Source organism: Rhinoraja longicauda, chromosome 28 (genome assembly GCF_053455715.1).
Source record: "Rhinoraja longicauda isolate Sanriku21f chromosome 28, sRhiLon1.1, whole genome shotgun sequence".
NCBI classification, from domain to species: Eukaryota; Metazoa; Chordata; class Chondrichthyes; order Rajiformes; family Arhynchobatidae; genus Rhinoraja; species Rhinoraja longicauda.
Window position 1 is genome coordinate 4,935,998 of NC_135980.1, and position 25,189 is coordinate 4,961,186.

A 25,189-nucleotide genomic window follows, 5' to 3' on the forward strand; every position below is an offset into this window, starting at 1 on the left:
CTTGACACCATTCAGATAATACTCTGCCTTCCTATTCTTACCACCAAAGTGGATAACCTCACACTTATCCACATTAAACTGCATCTGCCATGCATCCGTCCACTCACACAACCTGTCCAAGTCACCTTGCAACCTCATAGCATTTTCCTCACAGTTGACACTACCACCCAGCTTTGTATCATCTGCAAATTTGCTAATGGTACTTTTAATCCCTCCATCCAAGTCATTAATGTATATTGTAAATAGCTGTGGTCCCAGCACCAAGCCTTGCGGTACCCCACTAGTTACTGCCTGCCATTCTGAAAGGGACCCATTTATCCCCACTCTTTGCTTTCTGTCTGTCAACCAATTTTCTATCCATGTCAGTACCCTACCTCCAATACCATGTGCTCCAATTTTGCCCACTAATCTCCTATGTGGAACCTTGTCAAAGGCTTTCTGAAAGTCAAGGTACACCACATCCACTGGCTCTCCCTTGTCAATTTTCCTAGTTACATCCTAATTAAACCAAGATGGTGGTGCAGGAGGAACTGAGACATTTCAACTCTACATGGGAACAGCATACATTACCCAAGTGAACAAAGACAGAGGTGGTGCAGTAAAAAAAACAAAAAACAGTGGATCATGTTAATTATTGACATCCAAGACCAAAATCGACTGGGACATGCTCTCTATTCATAATGACTCCAGGAGAAAGTAAAAGTCTGGGAGATGCAGCATGGAGACAGGTCTCTTGACCCATCAGCTTTGCACTGCCTACCTTTAGACTTTACTTTAGAGATACAGCGTGGCCACAGGTACTTCAGCCCTCTGTCCATGCCAACCACCGATCACTAGCACTATCCTACACACTATTACAATAGCCAAGTAACCCACAAACTGTACGTCTTTGGAGTGTGGGAGGAAACCGGAGCATCCAGAGAAAATCCACACGGTCACAAGGAGAACATACAAACTCCACACAGAGAGCATCCGTGGTCAGGTTCAAGCCCAGGTCTCTGGTATTGCAAGGCAGCAATTATACTGTTGCACCACAGTGCTTTTTACACAAATCCTAAAATTAATCCCATTTTATATTTTCACCACATGCTCAACGACCCCCAAATTTTGCCATTCTCCTACCTACTGGAATAATTTACGATATGATACAATAGAACTTTATTTATCCGAGAAGGGAAATTGGTCTGCCAAGTCATAAAACCCAAGATACATGAAACTTGAAATTAAAATGACGAGTGGGAAGTCCAGGATTGGGGGGGGGGGGGGAGTCAGTCTACCCCACAACAGAAGGGGGAGGAGTTGTACAGTTTAATAGCCACAGGGAAAGAGGATCTCCTGTGGCATTCTGTGCTGCATCTTGGAGGAACCAGTCTGTTGCTGAAGGTGCTCCTCATGTTGACCAGTGTGGCATGGAGGGGGTGAGTTGCATTTTCCAAGACGCTCCGCAGTTTGAGGAGCATCCTCCCCTCCTAGACCATCTCCAGTGAATCCAGTTCCACCCCAGGGTGGAGCCAGCCTTCCTGACGAGCTTGTTAATTTTGATGGCGTCAGCAGCCTTTGCCCTGCTGCCCCAGCACATGACAGTGAAGATGGCACTGGCCACCACCAATTGATAGAACACCTGCAGCATCTTACTGCAGACATTGAAAGAGGATCCTCCTCAAATACAGATGGCTCCGTCCCTTCTTATACAGTGCCTCAGCGTTCCTCGACCAGTCCAGTTTACTGTCCAGGTAAACTCCAAGGTACTCGTGTTCCTTGGTAAACTGCACATCCACACCCTTGATGCAGTCACAGGGAGAACGTGCATGCAGTCACAAGGAGAACGTGCAAAATTCACATAACAGCAGCCGAGGTCAGGATTGAACCCTGGTCTCTGGGTGGTGAGGGGCAGCAACTCTACCAGCTGCACCAATGGAAGGAGATAATAACAACTTTATCTATTGCCACAAATGAGAAGCTTCCACTCTGTCCTAAACTTTGTATTTTCGGGTGTTTTCCAGTAAGCTGTCAACTTAACAGAGTGGACTCAGTGGGCCGAAGGACCCGTTTCCGTGCTGTATCTCTGGAAACCCCCCCCCACCAATATTCGGAATCATGATTGATAAAAAGGGTACACCACTGCTTCGCTGTTTCAAGACAAGCAACTTAGAGGAATATGCACGTGTTTCACAAAAGCACTGCAAAACAAGTACAAAAAATGTTGGGAGTTAACTGGATGATTCAGTGAAGCATTGAAACTGGGCCGATGTTTTCCATCATTCATGGGCGATACAATGATGGCTGGTAGCTCATGAAGCGTGCTAACCCAATAGTTGTCATTTCAACACTAGCAAGTTCCACACCAAAGAGTCTGTCAATCTCAGTGGAGTTTCCAAAAAACGATGTTACATCACTGTGCCTTTCTACAAATGGGTTACACATTACAGTCAGCACAGTGGCGAGGCTGATAGAGCCGCTGCCTCACAGAGCCAGAGACACAGGTTTGACCTTGGGTACGGTCTGTGTGGAGTTTGTACCCCTGTGACCGCATGGGTTTCCTCCCACATCCCAAAGACTTGCAGGTTAATTGACCTCTGTAAATTGCCCCTGGGGTGGAGGGAGTGGTTAAGCAGATTAACAGAATCCGTGTGAACAGGTGATTGATGGCTGACATGGACACAGTGGGCTGAAGGCCTGATTCTTTCAACCAACCGACAGATACTTGTGCTATTTAAAACCAGAAATTACATCCCTTAAAGTAAATGTTTATGCAGATATACAAATTAAATTTAATGGATTAACTAGTTTCCCAGCTTTGGGCAAATTTCCCTACAATTTCAAAATGCAAAAGGATTGCAAAGTGTTTTAAATCAGCATAGTTATTTTTAATGCAAACTAAGCAGTTTCTGGTCTCATACTTTTCTCTCTTCTTCACTACACTTGGGATATCACAAGCATGTTGCAGTTTATATATTTTTCTAATTTTCACATGCGCCAGGCATATTAGGTAGAAATATCCTATTGCACAAAAGCCAGAAGCGGGAAATCACATCCAAGAATTCTCAATCACATCAGATATCCCTTCTTGCACGTTGTCTCATTCATTCACCGTGGGCATCCTGGCCACCCCCACCCTCACGCTGCCTCGGCAAGGCCAGCAGCAGCATCAAGGACTAGTCACACCCAAGCCCCTCCACTGTCGCAAGGGTTACTGATTCAGCCATGATCACAATGAATGGCGGTGCTGGCTGCAGGGCCAAATGGCCTCCTCCTGCACCTATTTTCTATATTTTACATTGCACTAAACATTATTCCCTTATGTAAATCTACACACTGTAAACGGCCCGATTGTAATCGTGTATTATCTTTTTGCTGACTGGTTAACACGCAACAAAAGCTTTTCACTGTGCCTCAATACACGTGACAATAAACTAAACCAAACTAACATGCATTGGCTTTCACCTGCCTGGCATCAAACCAAACTAAATTTACAGCCTTGACATCCCCCATCTCTTCTTCCAAACTTGAAAGCTTTGTGCAACTCCAATTCTGTAGTCTCAAAATCCTTGATTATGTACTTGAGCCATATACCCACCCATAAATGCTCATCAGCCCAACGGAGGGGGCTGGGCGGGGGACGGCACCCCGAAGAAAGTGCTGCTCCAGGGGCTACAACAAGAGACAACACATGAACTGCTGAAGAAGGGCTCGCTGGTGCAGACCAGTGGCAACAGCACATAGTATTAAAGCAAAATGACACAAAGTGCTGGAGTAACTTAGCCGACAGAATCCGTCTCAGGAAGGGTCACCGATCCGTATTCTGCAGAGATCGGATCCGCTGTTTAGTCCAGCACGGTGTGTCCTGTCGGTGGGTGAAGGGCTCGCTGGCGCACCTTGCGAGTCGTGAATGGAGTCAGAAGTCGGAGCTCTAAACAGCCGTGAGACGTACGAGCTGGGGTTGTTAGGCCAGTAGGTCGTTCCATCCACATTCAGTTTACAATTTTTTTTGTATTATTAACTTTCTGGGACTCCATGGTGCCTTAGAGACAAGGGAGGGGTGCTTTTAGCAGGCCAGGGTTGTACTGCCGTTTCATAGGCCAGGGTTGTACTGCCGTTTCATTCTTAACCGACCCCGGTTGATCCAGAAAAAAAATAATCCAGAAAGGCTCTGGAACAGAGGGTGCCAGAAAAAAGTGTTCAACCTGTAGTCATTGGCACAATTACAATCATTGTAAGACAGGAAAATTAATCAGGGAATCCTGGCAATGCTTTTATGATGCTAAATTCCCCAAACTCTTGTTACTGCTTCCACATTGCTGGCAAGGAGTGATCATCCTGGTTTATTTCACAAAATATTAGTTTGCTAGATACTGGTTCGTATTCTTTATCCCAGAGGGAATGAGGCCAACCCCGGTGAGGCCTACAGTTTTCCTAATGCCTTTCCAGCAGCCAGCATAAGACTAAGTTTCAAAGTTACAAGCTGGAGGGAGCTGTTACAGTAGGTACAATATTTAAGTCTCTTGTCAAAAAACAGAGCAATGAAATTCTTACTTGCAGCAGCACAACAGACATGTAAACATAGTACTCTGCAAAACCTAATAATATGATACACACATATCTTCTATATACTAAAACTCTCATTTGTTATCTTGTTCGTGACTGAACTTCAGCCAAAATAGTACACGACAGCACGACAATTTTAGGCCCACTTTACTCACCATTGTCACTTTAGTGATAATGCAAGTAGTTTTATTGAAATCGGTGTTATATTTTTTAAGTTATTCACATTTTAAAGTTTAAAAGGAGGGGTGGGGAAGGGGAGGAGGGAGGGAGGGAGTGGGGGAGAAGGGAGGGGGGGGTTGAGGAGAGAGAGGAGAGGACAGGGTGCTGCACCAATGCAGGAGAGGTTTGGGCCCAACGGGTCCACTTGGTCTAGTATTTATATAAAACAGACAATAAACAAATAGTGGAAAGTCAAAAATAATCCCTCCCACTAAGTCTATATAGTTTAGAGCTTATTTGGAGGCCATAGTGTTTAATAGCCTGATGGCTGTAGGGATGAAGCTGCTCCAGAATCTGGACGTTATAGTTTTCGCGTTCCTATATCTTCCCGATGGCAGAAGTGAAATGAGAATGTGACCAGGCTGGTGCGAGTCTCTAAAGATGCTGTCTGCCTTCTTGAGGCAGCGACTTTTGTAGATCCCTTCGATGGTGTGCATAATAATCTAGACAGGTACATGCACAGGAAAGGTCCAAATGTCCTTTAAGTGTTGTAATCGTACTCTGCCTGCACCATTTCATCTGGCAGCTTGTTTCAAGTACCGACCACCTACTTAGTGAAAAACGTGCCTCGCACATCCTCCGAAAATCTTTCCCTTCTCACCTTAAAATGCCATTAAAACATTAATCCAGAGTACATTTAAAGTTAATCTATTCTGAAAAGTATAAAAGCCCGCAAGAGGAATATGTAGCAATTTAATGCTATTCAATCCAGATGTCAGACAAATCAAGTCAATGTATTCAGGCCAGGACCGCTGCAGAACTTCTGATAGTAACAGCTCTTTTGTGGATATGATTTGATTGAAGCACAAGTAGTTGTGAACAGTTAAAATTTGCCCTAATATTTCCTAAAAGCTAAAGTCTCAAATGTGGAACTCTTGTACAAATACAACTCTGGTATAAGATTCCCAAAATGCAGAATAGCATATGACAGACAACGTGCATTAAAGGCATCCTACAACAAATTATTTTAGTATGAAAGGCCTAGAGAGAGTGAATGGGGAGAGGACGTTTTTTGTAGTAGGAGTCTAGGACCAGAGGGCACAGCCTTAGACTAAAAGGATGTACCTTTAGAATGGAGACGAGGATTTTAGATTTTGAGATACAGTGCAGAAACAGGCCCTTCGGCCCACCGGGTCCGCGCCGCCCAGTGATCCCCGCACATTAACACTATCCTACACCCACTAGGGATTTTTTTTAATTAAAAAAAAATATTTTTTTTTTTTTCAAACACATTTGCCCAGCCAATTAACCTATATACCTGTACGTCTTTGGAGTGTGGGAGGAAACCGAAGATCTTGGAGAAAGCCCACGCAGGTCACGGGGAGAACGTACAGGTGAGGAATGTCTTCAGCCAGAGGGGTGGTGAATCTGTGGAATTCATTGGCTCAAACAGCTGTGAAGGCCTAGTCAATGGGTATTTTTAAAGCGGAGATTGCTGGGTTCTTGATTGGTAAGACTGTCAAGGGTTACAGGGAGAAGGAAGGAAAATGGGGTTGAGGGGGAAAGTTGCCGGCACTGGGCCAGTACTCGATGGAGTTTAGAAAGATGAGCAGGGACCTCATTGAAACATATCGAACAGTCAAAGACCTGGATAGAGTGGATCTGGAGGAGGAGGATTCCACTTGTGAGAGAACCTAGGTGCAGAGGCAATAGCCTCAGAATAAAAGGACATACCTTAAGAAAGGAGATGCAGAGGACTTTTAGTCAGAAGGTGGTGAACCGGTGGAATTCATTTCCCCAGACAGCCGGAGGCCAAGTCAATGGATATTTTTACAGTCCAGATTGACAGGTTCTTGATTAGTATGAATGTCAGGTATTATGGGAAGCAGGCAGGAGAATGGGGTTGAGAGGGAAAGATAGATTAGCCATGATTGAACAGCAGCGAAGATGTGATGGGCCGCATGGCCTAATTCTGCTCCTATCACTTATATAGGCATCAAGCCTACAAATTGGGCATGTGTAACTCAGGGAGGGCCTTTATTCAGTCTTGTTACTGAGATATAGAAACAATGAACCAGAGATGCTTTTTTTTTTAAAAGCGCACACGAAAGGAGACAGTGCTGAAGTAACTCAGCAGTCAGGTAGCATCTGTGGAGAAAGTCTGAAGAAGGGTACTGAACCGAATCGTCTCCCATCCATGTTCTCCAGAGATGTTGCTTGACCCGCTGAGTTACTCCAGCACTGTGCGTCCTTTTGTTACTGCGATGCTCTGTTCTAGCACAAATTTAAGTATCCAAATAAATTACATGCCATAATTAAACATTGGAGGGTAGATGGCTGAAACAGCAGTCTTAGTAAAGAGATCACTGTTGCTGGCAAAGCAAACAGTGCCGGTCACAGGATGACCCTCGTGACACCATTCTTTCTTCTTTTGCAATTTGAAACTAAGTAGTGAAATAGGTTTCTCCCACCACAAACGGTTCCTTCTCTCAAGTAGTGGAAGCCATTTGTTCAAAACGAAAGCAGGAGTTGTAAATGTTGGAAATTATTGGCAAAGATCGTAAATTATATTAAACTTTAATACCTTTACGGGATATGCTCCGAGACATTTGGGTCAAAGTGCAAAAGCTGTGATAGGTCCCGACACTGCAGTACAAACTGCACAATTCAGTCAAACAAGAGGGCAACTGCTTTTTGAAAAGCACTAACCTTTCCACATTTGAACTTCAAATTCAGTGTGAATATTAGCTAGGTGCAATGTATCTAGAATGAAGATCATCTTGGGAAACAAATGCAAATGTTGCAAAGCACCAAAGTACAAATTTGAACACATTTACAGAGGTTACACATGCAATTAAAATTAAGCAACATTACTGGATGACATACATACTCTCAGTCTGAAAACCATTTCAATAAACCAGAAACTGCGGATGCTGGAATCTTGGGGAAAATAAAAAACACACCCCAAGTGGGGTTTGTGTATGGAACGAGCTGCTGGAGGTGGTAGTTGAGGCAGGTACTATCACAATGTTTAAGAAACATTTAGACAGGTACATGGATAGGGCAGGTTTAGAGGGGTATGGGGCAAATGCAGACAGGTGAGACAAGACATGTTGGCTGGTGCAGGCAGGTTGGGCCAAAGCTTTTCCACTCTGCAAGACTATGACACAAAAGACTGGAAGAACTGAACAGGTCAGGCAGCATCTGCAGAGGAAATGGATAAACTCCATTTCAGGTCAGGACACTTCCTTAGACCCAGCCAGAGTATGAGAAAGGCTCCCGGCCCAAAATATCATATATCCTGTCCATTCTCTCCAGATACTACCTGACCCATTGAGCTCTGCCAGCATTTTGCTTATGTTCAATAAACCAGAAATGGCCCAGTTGTTTTGACATGTGATGGGCACACTTCATGTGACCTTGCTGAGAATTCACAGCAGCAAATGTATTCTTGGGATGGAAGACATCTTGCTTCCACTATGGTTTAACGAGTTCTCAAATGGCTGCCAGGTCAACATGGGACCTAGAGGCCTCCCACTTCAGGGAAGAGATGTGCAATGGCATGGGCCATGTGGTCATGAGTTGTAGGAGCAGAATTAGGCCATTTGGCCCACCAAGTCTATGCCACCATTCAATCATGGCTGATCTATCTTTCCCCCTCAAACCCATTCACCTGCCTTCTCCCCATAACCCCCGACACCTGTACTAATCAAAAATCTGTCAACCTCCTCCTTAAAAATATCCATTGACTTGCCCTCCATGGCCATGTGTGGCAATGAATTCCACAGATTCACCGCCACATGGGCCAGAGATTTCCAGGAGGTAGTGGGGTGGTTACATTTCTTCCAAGGAAGCTGCAAGCACATTCGAATCCTTTCCTTTGTGACACTTGAACAAGGAAGCAGAGTTTTAAAAAATCTGGTATTTAAAAATAGAGGTGCATAAAAATGACTCCTCTCAGAGGGTAACAAATTTCAGGATATGGTTCAGAGGATGATGGAAGCTAGATCATTGGATGTACAAGGTGGAGGCAGATTATTTGAAAGATTGAAGAATAGACGTTTATGGAGAATTGGCTCTTTATTTGAAGAGGAGGCTTAAGTGGCCTGGTGGCTTACCAGGTCCTAATAGTCTGGGTTCTCTTCTATGACAGAGATCAGTTTTAGGAGCCTGGTCATATAACATGAAAGTAAGTTATTCGGCCCAATTTTTCCATGCTGACCAAGATGCCCCGTCTCCACTAATCCCCACTCTTCTGCATTTGGCCCATATCCTTCAAAACCTTTCCTACCCACATACCTCTCCAAATGTCTTTTAAATGTTATGATAGTACCTGCCTCAACTACCACCTCTGGCAGCTCATTCTATATTCCCAACATCCTTTGTGCGAAAAGGGTGCCCCTCAGGTTCCTATTAAATCTTTTCCTCTTCACTTTAAACCTATGCCATCCGGTTCTTGATTCCCATACTCTGGGTAAAAGACTGCATTAACCCTAACTATTCCCCTCGTGATCTTATACACCCTCATAAGATTACCCCTCAACCTCTTGCGCTCCAAGGAATGAAGTGCTAGCCCGCTCAAACTTTCCCTATAGTGCAGGCTCTCAAGTCCTGGCAAAATCCTTGTACATCTTCTCTGCACCCTTTCCAGCTTAACAACATTTTTCCTATAACACTGAACACCATACTCCAAATGTGGCCTCACCAATGTCTTGTACAACTGTAACATAACCATCCAGCATCTACACTCGATTCTCTGACTGATGAACACCAATGCGTTGAAAGCCTTACTGACCATTCTGTGACCTAATTTTCTATATATCTGCACTCCTAGATCCCACTCGCTCTACAATACTCTCCAGAGGCCTGCCATTCACCGTGAAAGGTGTTGGTCAAGCAAGCGAGACGGTCTTATAACAAAGCCAACCAAGTATAACCAGTGCCTCGACATTGGCTTGACAGAGGATACCAACAATGGTTAACCCATCCTTTGATGATTTTACAAGAGTTGGTATACGTACTTGGTCCCTTGTTATACCACATTATATTCGACAGTGCCTGTGGTAATTGTATTAAAGTCATACAACAGTAACAAGCCCTGCAACCCATCACATCCACGCTGACAATTGAGCACCCATTCACACAATCACCATTTTGTATTCCCCACAGATTCCTACCAACTTCCCCGAATTTTAAAACCACTTGACCTCATACTGGAGGCAAGTTCCAGTGGCCAATTAACCTTTCACCTGGACACCCACCTTTGGGCTATGGGCAGAAAACATATCACAGAGAGAACATGGCAAATCCATGCAAACAACATTGGGAGGTCGGGATTGAGCCTAGGTTGCTGGAACAGTGAGGCAACAGTTTCTGGTTGTGTCACTGTGGCGCAAATACTGCCAAGAACAAAATATTCTTAAGAAATAAAAGCTAGACAGACTACTAACTATCAGAACACAATGCCCCTAGCCTTGTGCAACAATGCAAACAGTTCATTTGTACGAGAAGTGAAACATGTACAGTATTCAAAGGACTTAAATCATCTATTTCTGGAAGGTTGACTGACAACATTAAAACATTACAATTTATGATTCATTCCCTGACACCCTTTGCCATGATATACAACTTTTTGTAATGATATATATGCACAAGGGACAAAGGTTATACACCAAGTATAAAAAGTTATAAACCAAGTATTCTGCCAATTCAGTGTCCAGAAATATGCCAAGCAACCATGAAAGTTAAAGTTCAGAAGAGAAGGAATGGGCGATGTTTCGGGTTGAGACGTCTGAAGAAGGGTCTCGACCCGAAACGTCACCCATTCCTTCTCTCCTGAGATGCTGCCTGACCTGCTGAGTTACTCCAGCATTTTGTGAATAAATACCTTCGATTTGTACCAGCATCTGCAGTTATTTTCTTACACTACATGAAAGTTAAAGTTTTCATTTCCAGTTATGAATTATATATTGGAACTTCAGATTCAAATTAGTGAAACTATTGTTAAACATTAAATCAAAGTATTTAAATACCACGAGAGTTTGGGTTCTTCTCACAAGATAGATCTGCAACTCATATTAATGGATTTCATTAAAATAAAAATCTCTTAATTCATCCAAAAAGAAACACGGTAGATGATTCTTGCAAATTAAGGCAAGCAATTTCCCCCAGATTTTCTCAAGTGTTATTCATTTCTGATTTGGTTAGTTTGTTTAGAGATACAGTGTAGAAACAGGCCCTTCAGCCCACTGAGTCCATGCCAACCATCGATCCCCCATTCATACTAGTTCCATGTTAATCCTCTTTTGCATCCTACACACTAGTGGCAATTAACCTACGAACCCACACATCTTTGCAAGATACATCTCCAAAATGAAGTGCTCTTTCAAGAATGGATTAACAACAACAAAAATTCAATGATGCACTTGCTGGACAACACTAACACATGAGCCTGCCCCAAAATTAACTGTGAAAATAATGCTTGAAGGTCTGCAAATTTCTGGGAGTTGAATTGATGCACTTGTTAAAGTATACAAGTGTAAATACTTGTTTTGCACTCAAAATGAAAATTCACAGACACTAGCATCAGCATAAATATTTTGCTACTTATAAGTCAAAGATTATTCTGGATTTGAAAAGGAAAGATTTTTTAAATTAGGCACAGTCTGAAGAAGGTTACCAACCTAAAATGTCACCTATCTATTTTCTCCAAAGATATCACCTGACCTGCTAGCTTACTCCAGCAAGGTCTTTTTTTATAAACTAGCATCCGTAGTTCCTTGCTTCCACCTTCGGCATTTCAGTCATAGTGCTGAAAATGGAAGATTTAATGGTCCATTTAGATTGAGGAAGTTCGTGAAACAGTGCAGGAATTTGAGCAGAATGTCAAAGCAGACACTTTGATAGTAATGCTATTCTAAAAGAAATCCCATTGCATTCATGGTGTTAAATCAACCCTGATAATGATCTCAAAACTCACAGAAAAGTAAAGTAGGCCAATTCGTCTCTGATCCATGTCACCTCCCATGCTCAGTTTGATTTCTATTTATCAACCTCATTACAAAGTCTCTGTTCCCCCGGATGCATCTGCGTAATGCCCATCTCTCTTCTACATGCTGGCAAGTTAGAGAGTTACAGAGGCACACAAGACTGCAGGTGTTTCAGACTGGGATGCATTGAGACTTCTATTTTTTTTTAAAAGACCAGACACTGGTGCAGGTGGGTGAGATTTGAAGCAGAGCGATCACAGAGAGAGAGAGAGAGAGAGCAGTGAGAGGACCTCGCAGAACTCCAAAAGAGGAGAACTTCGTCAAAGTGGGTAGACTTAAGAGATTGAGGGGTGATCTTATAGAGGTGTACAAGATCATGAGAGGAATAGATGCACAGAGTCTCTTGCACAGAGTAGGTGAATCAAGGGTTGGAGAACATAGGTTTAAGGTGGAGAAAACATTAATAGGAATCCAAGGGGTAACTTTTTTCACACAAAGGGTGGTGGGCGTATGGAACAAGCAGCCAGAGGAGATAGTTGAGGCAGGTGCAATCCCAACATTTAAGAAGCAGTTAGACAGGTACATGGATAAGACAGGTTTGGAGGGTATGGACCAAATGCTGGCAGGTGGGACTAGTGTAGCTGGGACATGTTGGCTGGTGTGGGCAAGTTGGGCCGAAGGGCCAACACTGTACCACTCTATGACTCTATAACCCGTTGAGTTCCTCTCGCACGCTGTGTTTCACTTGCAATCCAGCTACACTTTAGTTAAAACGTTCCACTGAAATCTCCAAATGGATTTTATTTATAAAATATGGGCTTGGTCTAGACATTAATGGAAATATCTTTTCTGTATCCACCTCAGAAATGCTTCAAATTAGTTCACACCAAAGATTCTTTTTTTTTTCTGGGGATATATATAACCCCAGAAAGAAAGAATCTTTAATATATATATTCAGCTCAAACATTACTTTTGTAATTTTCCATTGCAGTCATCAATCCCTTTCTCTTTAGTCATGCACAAAAGTGCACTTCACGTATATCTTCAGATGAGAATTAATCAGCAGTCATTTTTATGCCCAATTAACTCGGCAAAGGCCATTTTAAATTGCAACCTTCTGGGTAGGTTTTCAAGTTTAAAATATGAACCAATGTGTTCTTTCACCTTCGTTTAATTAATGAATAATAGTCTACGCTTTAACCGATTGCTATCAGCTGGTTAACAATCCATCCCCCCTCTCCACATAAAAGGAACATTTCACAGGCTGTCGCCTTTGAAAATACTCGTGATAAGACAGTGGTATTGCCTTATTCTGATCAAAATCCGTTCAGTGCCAATGTACTGTAACTGAGGTTTAAACCACTGACACCGGATACTTGGTCAATGTAGGCGAGTTGAGTTAAAATGTAGATTCAATCAGATATTTCCTCACCAAACTAAACCTCAAACACGCAAACTACAAGTTTTTTAAAAAAAGTCTAAAACATAACTCAGACTTTCACGTGGACCCGACAGGCGAATTACCATGAAACTGAACGACGTGAAGTATTTATTATTGATCCCAATCACCCTCAAACATTGTAACAGGATATCATATTTTTCAATTGAAACAATACATCTTCAAGTCTGAAGAAGGGTTCCGACCCGAAATCTCACCCATCCTTTTTAATCAAGAGATGCTGCCTGACCCGCTGAGTTACTCCAGCACTTTGTTTCTATATTTGGCATAAACCTGCATCTGCTGTCCCTTCCGACACGTTCTCAAGTTGCAGGATTGTAAACGCGTTTGCTTTCAACATAACAAAAAATAGACGAGGCTCAACGAGCATCTGTTACCCACCTGCGGCCAGGTGGTATTTCCGCACGCCCGTCTTCTGCTCAATCTTATCGAGCATGTTGGTGAAGAAGTTCTTCTCGTCCAGGAACTTCTCAAAGCGCTTCCGCAAGGATGGCATGTTTGCAAAGGGACGGGTTTATTTCAATACACCCTGTGCTCCACGCTGGAAGAAAGCAGCGTTCAGTGCAGAATCCCAGCCCGCACCGCTGTTGACAAAGCTCCTCCTAATCCCCTGGTTGCTGACTCGTGTTCTACTTCCAATCCGACTTAAACCGCTGTTCAATCCGTTTGCTACTTCCGCCCCCATTCTCTGATTGACGTGGTAATTGCCCAATTGCTCCGACTAGTCTTATCTCAGCCCCCCTGTATTTACGGATTTATCCTTGTCGCGACCGAATAATGCAGACGCGGAGAGATGGACCATTGCACGCTTCGTGAACTACATGCAGTCAGTTCATTTTTGTTTACTCTATCTGGATACTGGGTGGTGGATGTATGGGATGAGCTGCCAGAGCAGGTAGTTGAGGTCGATACACGTTATATGATACGATAGAACTTTAGTCATTCCCGGAGGGAATTGGTCTGCCAACAGTCATAACACACAAGGTGCACGAAAACTTGAAATTCAAATTAAATTAAAAGTTCATTTTTTCCTTGTTCACGTTTCCTTATAAACCTTGCACTAAACGTTATTCCCTTTTACACTGTAAATGGCTCGATGTATTGTCCTTCTGCTGACAGGTGATGGCCCAATTGTCCTGTGTATTTGGAAACAACAAAAGCTTTTCACTGTACCTCAATGTTGTGATATTGCAGGGACTACTTTGTTTGCCTGTGTAGTAATGTCTATATGAGAGAATGAGGTGATTAGGTGGCCACTCTGGTTCCAGGTGGCCACGGAATAAACAGCCTAGATTCAAACTCCAGCATAATAACCTTTTAAACACGTGTACTTGTGGTCCGTCCAGAGTCTCAACAAAGGTACAACAGATACCGGACCACGAAGTACAACACTCAGTACACATTGACAATAAATTAAACTGAACTGGAGATACTATCACAGTGGTCAAGATTGTGCTGCAATTGTGGGCTGCATCAGTGAGGGGAGGGAAGCTGAATACAGAGGTGTAGTCAACGACTTTGTTGAGTGGTGTGGGCTGAATCACCTGCAGCTCCAAGATTAAGGAGTTAGTGGTGGACTTTAGGAGGAGAGGGACACCCCTTCCCATTTCCATCAATGGTGTGGATGAGCAGTTTACCAGGGAGTACAAATACCTTGGAGCATACCTGGACAGCAAACTGGACTGGTCCAGGAAGGCTGAGGCCCTGTACATGAAGGGGCAGAGCCATCTGTACTTTTAGAGAAGGCTTCGGTCCTTCAACGTCTGCAGTAGGATGTTGCAGATGTTCTACCAATCGGTGGTAGGTAGTGGCATCTTCTTTGCTGCCGTGTGCTGGGGCAGCAGGGCACAGGTTGCGGATGCTAATAGGATTAACAAACTCATCAGGAAGGCTGGCTCCGTCCTGGGGGCCGTGTTGGATTCATGGGAGGTGGTCTTGGAGGGGAGGATGCTCCTCAAACTGCAGAGCATCCTGGACAATACAGCCCACCCCCTTCATGACCCAGTGGTCAACCTGAGGAGTACCTTCAGCAACAGATTGTTTCCACCAAGATGCAGCACAGAACGCCACAGGAGATCCTTCTTCCCTGTGGCCGTCAAACTGTACAACTCCTCCCCCTTCTGTCGTGGGGTAGACTGAGACTGACTCCCCCCAAGCTTTGCACATCCCCAATCCTTTCCACTCGCCACTTTAATTTCATGTTTCATGTATTTTGTGTTTTATGACAGTTGGCAGATCAATTTCCCTCATGGGATAATAAGGTTTTTTCATATTGTAATAAAACACGTGGGCAGGTGCATGGATAGGAAAGTTTTAGAGGGGTATCGATTAAAAAGAAGTCTAAAGTAAAGTCTAAAGAGTGATGATGAGAAATGCAACAATTTGTGGAATAAGCAGGAATCTTTTAGGCGGTGATGCCAACAGTTTCTCGAATAAATTTATACATGAGCTAATTTCTTCTTGGTATTCAGTATCCTCCATTCAACTCTAAAGATCTAACCGATAGGGAATGGTGAATTGGTGGCTAAACTGCTGATTTAGACTACTAATCCAGAGACGCGTGTGAATCAAACCATGGCAACTAGGGAGTTTAATTAAGTCTGAAATAAGAAGCTATTATCAATAATGCTGACACTGGATGAAACTACTGGGAGTCATATACTGATACAGAGTCATAGACTGATACAGTATGGAAACAGGTTCTTCAGCCCAACTTGTCTACACCGACCAACATGCCCCATTTCCACTATTCCCACTTGCCTGCATTTGGCCCATATCCTCTCTATCCATGGACCTGTCTCATTGCATCTTAAACATTGCGATAGTCCCTGCCTCAACTATGTCCTCCGGCAGCCCGTTCCACACACCCACCATCCATTGTGTGAAATGTTACTCCTCAGATTCCTATAAAATCTTTCCCCCTTCACTGTAAACCTATGCTCCCTGGTTTTCGATTTCCCTACTCTGGGCAGAGAATCTGTGCATCGACCCAGTCTATTTCTCTCGTGATCTTATACACCTCTATACGATCATCTCTCATCCTCCTGTGCTCCAGGGAATAGAGACCCAGCCTGCTCAACCTCTCCCTATACCTCAGACCTTTAAGTCCTGGCAACATCATTGTAAATCTTCCCTGCACTCTTCCAAACTTAAAATCATCTTTCCTATAACATGGTGCCCAGAACTGAACACAATTCTCTAAACGCGGCCTTATATAACTGCAACACGACCTCCCAACTTGTATATTCAATACTCTGAGAAGGCCAATGTGTCAAAATAATTTTTGACCACCCCATCTGCCTGTGACGCCACCTTCAAAGAACTATGTACCTGTACTCGTAGATCCGTCTGTTCTACAACACTTCCAAGAGCCATACCATTCACCGTGTAGGTCCTACCTATGTTAGACTTTCCAAAATGCAACACCTCATATTTCTCTGTATTAAATTCCAATACTGGGACTGTTGTGAAAACTAATTAAACTCTCATGTCCGTTCAGAAGGGAATTCTGCCATTTGACTTAGCCTGGCCAATCTGTGATTTCAATGTGTCACCTATGACTTCAATGTAACTTCAATGTCACCTATCCCTGTCACCCAGATATGCTGCCAGACTGCTGAGTTACTCCAACCCCTTTTATCTTTTTGGTTCATTCTGAACTGCTTTCTGAAATGTCTAGCAAGTCACATGGTTCAGGGGCAAAAAGTAAAAGGCAAAAAGGTTCAGGGGCAAAAAGTAAAAGGCAAAAAATACTGGATTTGGCAGTGATGTCCACAAATGAAAATGAATTTGAAAAAAGACAGCAAAGTCAGAAGATTCAACCAAGAATAATGTGTCAAATAACAAATCGTCTGTATTAAAAGAGGTTTTATAAGGTGCTGGTTAGGCCACATTTGAAATATTGTAAGCAGTTTTGGGCCCATATTTGAGGAAGAATGTGCCGGCATTGGAGAGGGTCCAGATGAGAATGATCCCAGGGATGATTGGGTTAATGTATGAGGAGCATTTGATGGTTCTGTGCCTGTACTCGCTGGAGTTTAGAAGGATTAGGGGGGTGGGAATCTCATTGAAACCAACCAAATAATAAAAGGCCTATAGAGAATGATATGGAGAGGATGTGCCTTGTAGTGGGAGAGTCTAGGACTAGAGGTCACAGCCTCAGAATACCAGTACATACCTTTAGAATGGAGATGAGGAGAGATTTCGTAAGCCAGAGAGTGGATATTTTGTGGACTTCATTGCTGCAGACTTCTGTCACAGAGATCTTCATTGGGTATTTGGATGTCAATGGTTACAGGGAGAATGGGGTTGAGGCGAGAAATAGATCAGCCAAAATCAACTGGCGGAGCAGACCCGATGTGCTGAATGACCTAATTCTGCTCCTATGACATGAAGAATCAAAGCAATTGTGTCCTTCGACGAAAGCACAAAGTGCTGCAGGACCTCAATAGGATCCATAAGGATCCCTACCTGAAACGCCGTCTGTTCATTCCCTCCCCAGATGCTGCCTGAACCATTGAGTTCCAACAGAACTTTTGTGTTTTGTTCAAGATGTCAGCATCTGCAATTTCTTGTGTCTTTTGATGGTTTATGCATCATAATTATAACTCATTTAAAAAAATCCTAACATTATCCAAAGACGTACAGGTATGTAGGTTAATTGGCTGGGTAAATGTAAAAATTGTCCCTAGTGGGTGTGGGATAGTGTTAATGTACGGGGATCGCTGGGCGGCACGGACTTGGAGGGCCGAAAAGGCCTGTTTCCGGCTGTATATATATGATATGATATGATTATGACAAATGATTATTAATCATGTGGGATTCTTACACAACACTAAAAATAGAGCAAGCAAAAGACCAAAATGGAGAGTATATGTTCTGCTTTGAGGCTGCCTGTGTTGAGTTTAAAAAGGGGGGCAATCAGTAGAAGCTGGTCAAAACGATACAGCTATGTGGAATAGTGCAGCATAGGTCTAGGCCCTTCAGCAAAGTGTCTGTGCAGCACATGATGCCAAGATAAACTAATCCCTTCTACCTGCATACTCCTCCATTCCCTGCATATTCATGTATTTACCCAAAAGCCTATTCAATGCCACCATCATATCTGTTTCCACCATCACCCATGGCAGTACGTTCCAGGCACCTACCACTCTCTGTGTAAAATACTTGCCCTGCACATTTCCTTTAAACTATCCCCATCTGACTTCAAAGCTTACATCGCACTCCATATGTCAATCACAAGCATCATGACGATGATACGATAGAACTTTATTTATCCCAGGAGGGAAATTGATCTGCCACCATTCATAAATGGCAAAAATACATGAAACATGAAATTAAAGTGACGAGTGGAAAGGATTGGGCATGTGCAAAGAATGGGGGGGGGGGGGGGGAAGAGAGTCAATCTACCCCACGACAGCAGGGGGAGGAGTTGCAGTTTGATAGCCACATGAAAAAAGGATCTCCTGTGACGTGCTGCGTCTTGGTGGAACCAGTCTATTGCTGAAGGTACTCCTCAGATTGACTAGTGAATCATGGAGGGGGTGAGATGTATTGTCCAGGATGCTCCACAGTTTGAGGAACATCCTCCTCTCCAAGACCATCTACCATGAATCCAACTCCACCCCCAGGACAGAGCCAGCCTTCTTGATGAGTTTGCTAATCCTGTTGGCATCTGCGGCCTTCGCCCTGCTGCCCTAGCGCAAGACAGCGAATAAGATGGCACAGGCTACCACTGATTGGTAGAACATCTGCAGCATCTTACTGTAGATGTTGAAGGAGTGAAGCTTCCTCATTTTAAGTCTCAAATATGTCCCCTAATTCTGGTGTTCCTCATTAAACATAGAAAACAGGTGCAGGCCATTTGGCCCTTTGAGCCAGCACCACCATTCATTGTGATCATGGCTGATCATCCACAGTCAGTAACCCATGCCTGGCTTCTCCCCATATCCCTTGATTCCGCTAGCCCCTAGAGCTCTATCGAACCCTCTTTTAATTTCATCCAGTGAATTGGCCTCTATTGCCTTCTGTGGCAGAGAATTCCACAAATTCACAACTCTCTGGGTGAAAAAGTTTTTTCTTACCTCAGTTTTTCATTGCAAGAAATATTTTCTCAGCATCTACTCTGACAAGCTATTTCAAATTTTCACGGTTTCAGTGGAATGTGGGAGGAAACGGGAGCACCCGGAGAAAACCCACACAGACAGCACCTGCAGTCGGGATCGAACCCGGGTCTCTGACCCTGTGAGACAGCAGCTTTACCACTGCGCTACTGTGGCTAAAATAGGAAGTAGAAACCATCCACTCCCACGGAAATTTAAAAAAACCCTGGAAATCTGTAAGAAAAACTCAGCAAGCCGGGATTCAGATTAGTTTATTAACGTATTCACAGGCTACAATGAAAGTACTTGTTTGTGTGAAGTTCACAGAGTAAATAAGTAAATATATTAAGTACAACAATAAATGCAACTGCAAATGAGAAACTGTTAGCATGGTGCAAAGATTGTAGAGCGCAAAAAAACTCAAATGCAAAACTAGAATGACTAAATTAGATAGAATTAAGGGTATGTGGCAACACCTCCAGGAAGGGGATGAGAAAGAAGTGATTGTTTAGGAGCACAATCATTGAGGACAGATGACAATACCCCACAATAATTCTCAACACCAGTGCTCCGCAAGGATGTGTTTTCAGCTCCCTGTACACAAGAACAATGTCTGTGCCGAATATGCCAAGTTAAAGTAATCTCTGATGCATGTACTCCATACCATGCAGGGATGGCCAGGGTGGCACAGTGGTAGAGTTGCTGCCTTACAGCGCTTGCAGCGCCGAAACCCGGGTTCGATCCCGACTATGGGTGGTCTCTGTACAAAGTTTGTGCGTTCTCCCCGTGAGTTTTCTCCGAGATCTTTGGTTTCCTTCCACACTCCAAAGAGGTACAGGTATGTAGGTTAATTGGCTTGGTGTATGTGTAAATTGTCCCTAGTGTGTGTAGGATAGTGTTAATGTGCGGGGATCGCTGATCGGTGCGGACTCGGTGAGCCGAAGGGCCTATTTCCGCACTGTATTTCTAAAAACTAAAAATATCTCTCCATTCCCTGCATCCATCTAAAAGCCTCGTAAACACCACTATCATATCTGGTTCCAACACATACTAATCTGCATCTGCATTCAGGTCCAGGGAGGTTTATATCTGCACCGCTTATAGATACAGAAGGCTATGGACCAAGTTCTCGTAAATAGGATTAGAGTAGATGGGTGCTTTAATGGTGGACATGGGCAGGATGAACTGAAGGATCTGTTTCTCATGCATCATTCATTGTCCATGTCAATCCATGGCAAGGGCATCGCTGTCCGTGACATCTCGTTACCCAATTCCTATAAAGAATGCACCTGGCTGTGACATCACTTGTTGCCAAGCGCCTCTCTGGAACATTCCTGGTTGTGACATCACGTTGCCGTGCCTGTCAAGAAAGCACCTGGTTGTGACATCACTTGTTGCCAAGCACCCATTAGGAATGCATCTGGCTGTGACATCACTTTTTGTCAAGTGCCTAACATGAATGCACCTGGTCGCGTGATATAACTTGTTGCCAAGCGCCTAGCAGGAACGCACCTGGTTGTGTGACGTCACTTGTTGCCAAGTACCTATTAGGAATGCACCTGGCTGTGACATCACTTTTTGCCAAGCACCTAACATGAACGCACCTGGCTGTTACATCACTTTTTGCCAAGCGCCTATCAGGAATGCACCTGGCCGTGTGACGTCATTTGTTGCCAAGCGGCTAACATGAACGCACCTGGCTGTGACATCACTTTTTGCTATCAGGAATGCACCTGGCTGTGTGACGTCATTTGTTGCCAAGCGGCTCTCTAGAACGCACTTGGTTGTGACATCACTCGTTGCCAAGCGCCGAGCAGGAACGCACCTGGCCGTGTGGCGTCACTTATTGCCAAGCGTCTGTTCGGAACGCAGCTGGTAATGACATCACTCGGGGAAGGGGTGCGAACCAACTTGGACCAGGTCACGTGAGGGCCGGCTTCCCTACCTGGGTATGACGTCACCCTTGCCAACCACCCCGACGCGGCGGGCCGGTGACGTCAGCGGCCGGCAACCGCCGGGCTCGAGCGACGACCGTTGCTTCGGCGGCGGCCGACGGGGCGGCCTGAGCGCCTCCTGTTGCACCATTAAACGATAACAATCCACTTGACATCAACCAGAGAGGGAGAGGGCAAGGCGCGCACCGTCGGGCCGAGTTCCCGGTGCGCGGGTGCTTGGAGGAATGTGCGGGGGGTGTTGACGAGTGGCGGGCAATTGGCTGCCATCCCCGCCCCCCTCCCTTACATGGCGGAGGGTGACATGATGTAGGAGGGCTGCTGCAGCCGGCAGGGAACTCGCTGCCCGGCTTCACAACTCCCTCACCGCCATGTCCTGCCTCGGCCGCCGCCACCTCCTCCTCCTCCTACTGCTGCTGCTCGCCCTCGTCCCCGGCGTCCACCAACTCTTCGCCGGCACCCAGGCCGTGCGCGCCCCCGACGCCCACCCGCTCCACACCAACACCGGGGCCGTGCGCGCCCCCGACGCCCGCCCGCTCTACACCAACACCTGGGCTGTGCGCGTCCCCGGCGGCGTCGAGCACGCGCGCAGCATCGCCCTCAGGCACGGCTTCGTCAACCTCGGACTGGTAATGGTTCCCTCAGCCGAGTAGTCTGCCTCGAGCCGAGCTTCTCCAAACAACGAATAGTATCCTTGTTTTATTGTTGATGTTTGCATTCGCATTTGAGTGTTGAGCAGACACTTTCCCCAGGGTCGAGGATTCTAAAACTAGAGGGCATAGGCTTAAGGTGAGAGGGGGAGACTTAAGAGAGACCCCAGGGTCATCTTTTGTACTCAGGGTATTCCTTATCTGGTCTTTGATGAGACAAAACGGTGTATAGTTACAATTACTAGGTTAATTCCCGGAATGGCGGGACTGTCATATGTTGAAAGACTGGAGCGACTAGGCTTGTATACACTGGAATTTAGAAGGATGAGAGGAGATCTTATCGAAACGTATAAGATTATTAAGGGGTTGGACACTTAGAGGCAGGAAACATGTTCCCAATGTTGGGGGAGTCCAGAACAAGAGGCCACAGTTTAAGAATAAGGGGTAGGCCATTTAGAACTGAGATGAGGAAAAACTTTTTCAGTCAGAGAGTTGTGAATCTGTGGAATTCTCTGCCTCAGAAGGCAGTGGAGGCCAATTCTCAATGTATTCAAGCGAGAGCTAGATAGAGCTCTTAAGGATAGCAGAGTCAGGGGGTATGGGGAGAAGGCAGGAACGGGGTACTGATTGAGAATGATCAGCCATGATCACATTGAATGGCGGTGCTGGCTCGAAGGGCCGAATGGCCTCCTCCTGCATCTATTGCCTAATTTGATCTCCTTTCCACAGTGGAATGCAGCATATATTTGCAGGGTTCTTGGTTTGCCAGGTCTGTTATGCGAGGAGATATTGAGTGAAATAGAAATGAGAAAGCTGTCGAAGTGAATGCAATTAGGATTTTCAACTGACACTTGGATTGATATATATAGATAGGAAGGGTTTGGAGGACGATGGTCCAAATTCAGGCAATTAGGACGAGCCCAGTCTGCCAACTCAGTTGACATGGACAATGTGTGCTGAAGGGGCAGTTTCCATACCACAGCTCTACAACTTGATTTCCAAAGTCTTCTGGTGTTGCGGTTCTCAAGAAAAATTAGCTTTTCAAAATATCTCAAGTGCTTTAGACAAAAAATATGTTCAAAACGTGAGTGATTATTGTAGGAAGTGAGCCATTTGCATGCAGCAAACTCCCACCGACAGGTTGATAATCTGAAGATAGACACAAAGTGCTGGAGTAACCCAGAGAGCCAGGCAGGGTCTCTGGAGAAAAAGGATGGGTGGTGTTTCGGGTAGGGACCCTTCTTCAGAAAAAGTCTGAATTACTCCAGCACTTTGTGTCTATCTTTGGTATAAACCAGCATCTGCAGTTCTTTGTTTCTACTGATTTGATAATCTGTATTAACGATCTTGATTCATGGACACATGTTCAGGAATCCAAAAATAATCTGCCCGGCTCAGGAATAATGCTGACCATCTGACACCACGCCCTGTTATCTGCAAAAATATAGATGAGCATACTGACCCTGTGGTGTCTCATTTGCAAAACAGTCCATGGGCTCCCTGTCAGTCCACTTCAACTATCTTGCAGTGTGGTTATTCAAAAGCTGGACAGTGTCCAGTGTGATTATTGTAGGAAGTGAGCCACCGACGAGAAATTTCTTCACCCGTGAGGTTGTGAACCTTTGGAATTCTCTGTTCTGGAGGTCTTTGTAGATTCCGTCATTGTTGCATTCAAAACAGATCTCTGGATCGTAGGAATCAAGGGACAAGAGAAAAGGCAGGAAAATTTGTTGAACAGATGATCAAAAGAGTTCTGGTTGAATGGAGTAGGCATGATGGACTGGATGGGCTATTCCTATTTCTTGTATTTTTATCTAAGCTGAGCTCAGTACAGTTATGTGGGAGTGTTGATTAATCAAGTGCTGTTTTAAAGATTTAGATGCGCACAAAGAGAGTTTAAGGTTGCAAAGAGTGCACATTTCTTCACTATAAGCATCAGAAAGTGTTAATGGCTTGAAATTGCTATTTGTAATAATAATAATAATGCATTTTATTTATATGGCGCTTTTCATATACTCAAAGACGCTTTACAGAGATTTAGAGAACATAGGGAAATGAATAAATAGATAAATAAGTAAATAAGTAAAATTTGTAGATTCTTATTCTATGCAAATAAGGTGTTGGGGATGTGAAATGTAAGGTGAAAGCATATAGTAAATGGCAGGACCCTTAGGAGCATTGATTTACAGAGGGACCATGGTGTTCAAATCCATAGCTCCCTGAAAGTGGCAACACAAATAGATAGAATGGTCCCTCTACTGCACTGTTCTATGTTCAAATTTACGTTATTGTTTTGCGGGTTATCATGATAGTCACTAATAAAGCCACCAGGGGAGAAAGTTCTTTATCCAGATAGTGACAAGAATGAAGAACTTCCCACCATAAGATCCAGTTGAGCAATAGTAGTATAGAGCCATCAAGGCAGACTGGACAAGCACAAAGGAGAAGGGAACATGGATTAGAAACATGCAAAATAACTTCATTGTATTATAACAATTTTAGAGGGTTCAGCAGGTTAGATACAGGAGTGATTTATGTGGATCAGGAATTTAGAACTTGATGCCTCAGTCTCCAAATAAGTGATTTATTTTGGATGAAATTCCAGTGCTAAGTGGCCCATGTGCTGTTCGAGCAAAATTTTTAATTATTCATGTATGCAAGCATTGTGCCTAGTGAAACTTGGATTTAAAATTATTTAATTTACTCTGATATCAAAATATACAAGTTATCATTGGCAACCTTTAACCCTTCACCTGGATGTGTGGCAATATTACATTTAAAAAATAAAAGTCACTACATCAAAATTATGTAGTTTTGTTTCCCTAGTGACCAGGATAATATTGCAGGAATATGAGGAATTCTATAACAGTCATCGTGTCCAGTGATGGGAAGATAAAATTTGATCGTAGTAAATGTCAGAAGTACCCATTTCAAAATTGTTCTCTTTTTCTCTGTATTCTAAAAAGATTTTTGAAGATGAAGATTATTACTATTTTAAGCACAAAGCTGTGGTGAAGCGATCTATCAATCCACACCAAATGCGACATAGGCGGCTGGAAATGGAGCCCAAGGTAAAATGGCTTGAGATGTATGTGTAGATATGTAACATGCCCTTAATTTTAGGCTTGCCACATTACAGAAAATTATTTGAATTGCAACAATTTGTTTTGGCTTTCTTTAAGTATATCAAACGTCTATAGTGGTGCTTCTGAATTCAGGACCTAGTGCGGTAACACATGTAAATGTCTAACTTGCATTCATATGATGTCCAGTCTCTATGTTTCATAGCTTATTAAAGTATAAATTGGCACCAATTGGCTTTGGAGGGATGATT

The 25,189-nt window shown here is 44.0% G+C and overlaps 2 protein-coding genes across 7 annotated transcripts in view; one reads left to right on the forward strand and one right to left on the reverse strand.

Moving 5' to 3' along the window:
- Positions 1–21,696, reverse strand: part of LOC144607182 (receptor expression-enhancing protein 6-like) — a 45,177-nt gene extending 23,481 nt beyond the window's left edge. The window contains exons 1-2 of one of the 5 annotated variants that reach the window (XM_078423855.1): positions 21,199–21,696; positions 13,534–13,693 (exon numbers count right to left, since the gene is read on the reverse strand). In XM_078423855.1, the coding sequence (XP_078279981.1) occupies positions 13,534–13,648 (115 nt within the window). In that variant the 5' untranslated portion in view covers positions 13,649–13,693; positions 21,199–21,696. Of the gene's footprint in view, positions 1–13,533; positions 13,856–20,949; positions 20,968–21,078; positions 21,118–21,198 lie in introns of those variants that run through there. The other 4 variants (XM_078423856.1, XM_078423857.1, XM_078423858.1 and 1 more) reach the window with 4 other exon arrangements.
- LOC144607180 (furin-like) overlaps positions 21,236–25,189 on the forward strand; it is a 33,402-nt gene continuing 29,448 nt past the window's right edge. For both annotated transcript variants that reach the window (XM_078423850.1, XM_078423852.1), the window contains exons 1-2: positions 21,236–21,834; positions 24,822–24,926. In XM_078423850.1, coding sequence (XP_078279976.1) covers positions 21,577–21,834; positions 24,822–24,926 — 363 coding nt within the window. In that variant the 5' untranslated portion in view covers positions 21,236–21,576. The remainder of the gene's footprint in view (positions 21,835–24,821; positions 24,927–25,189) is intronic.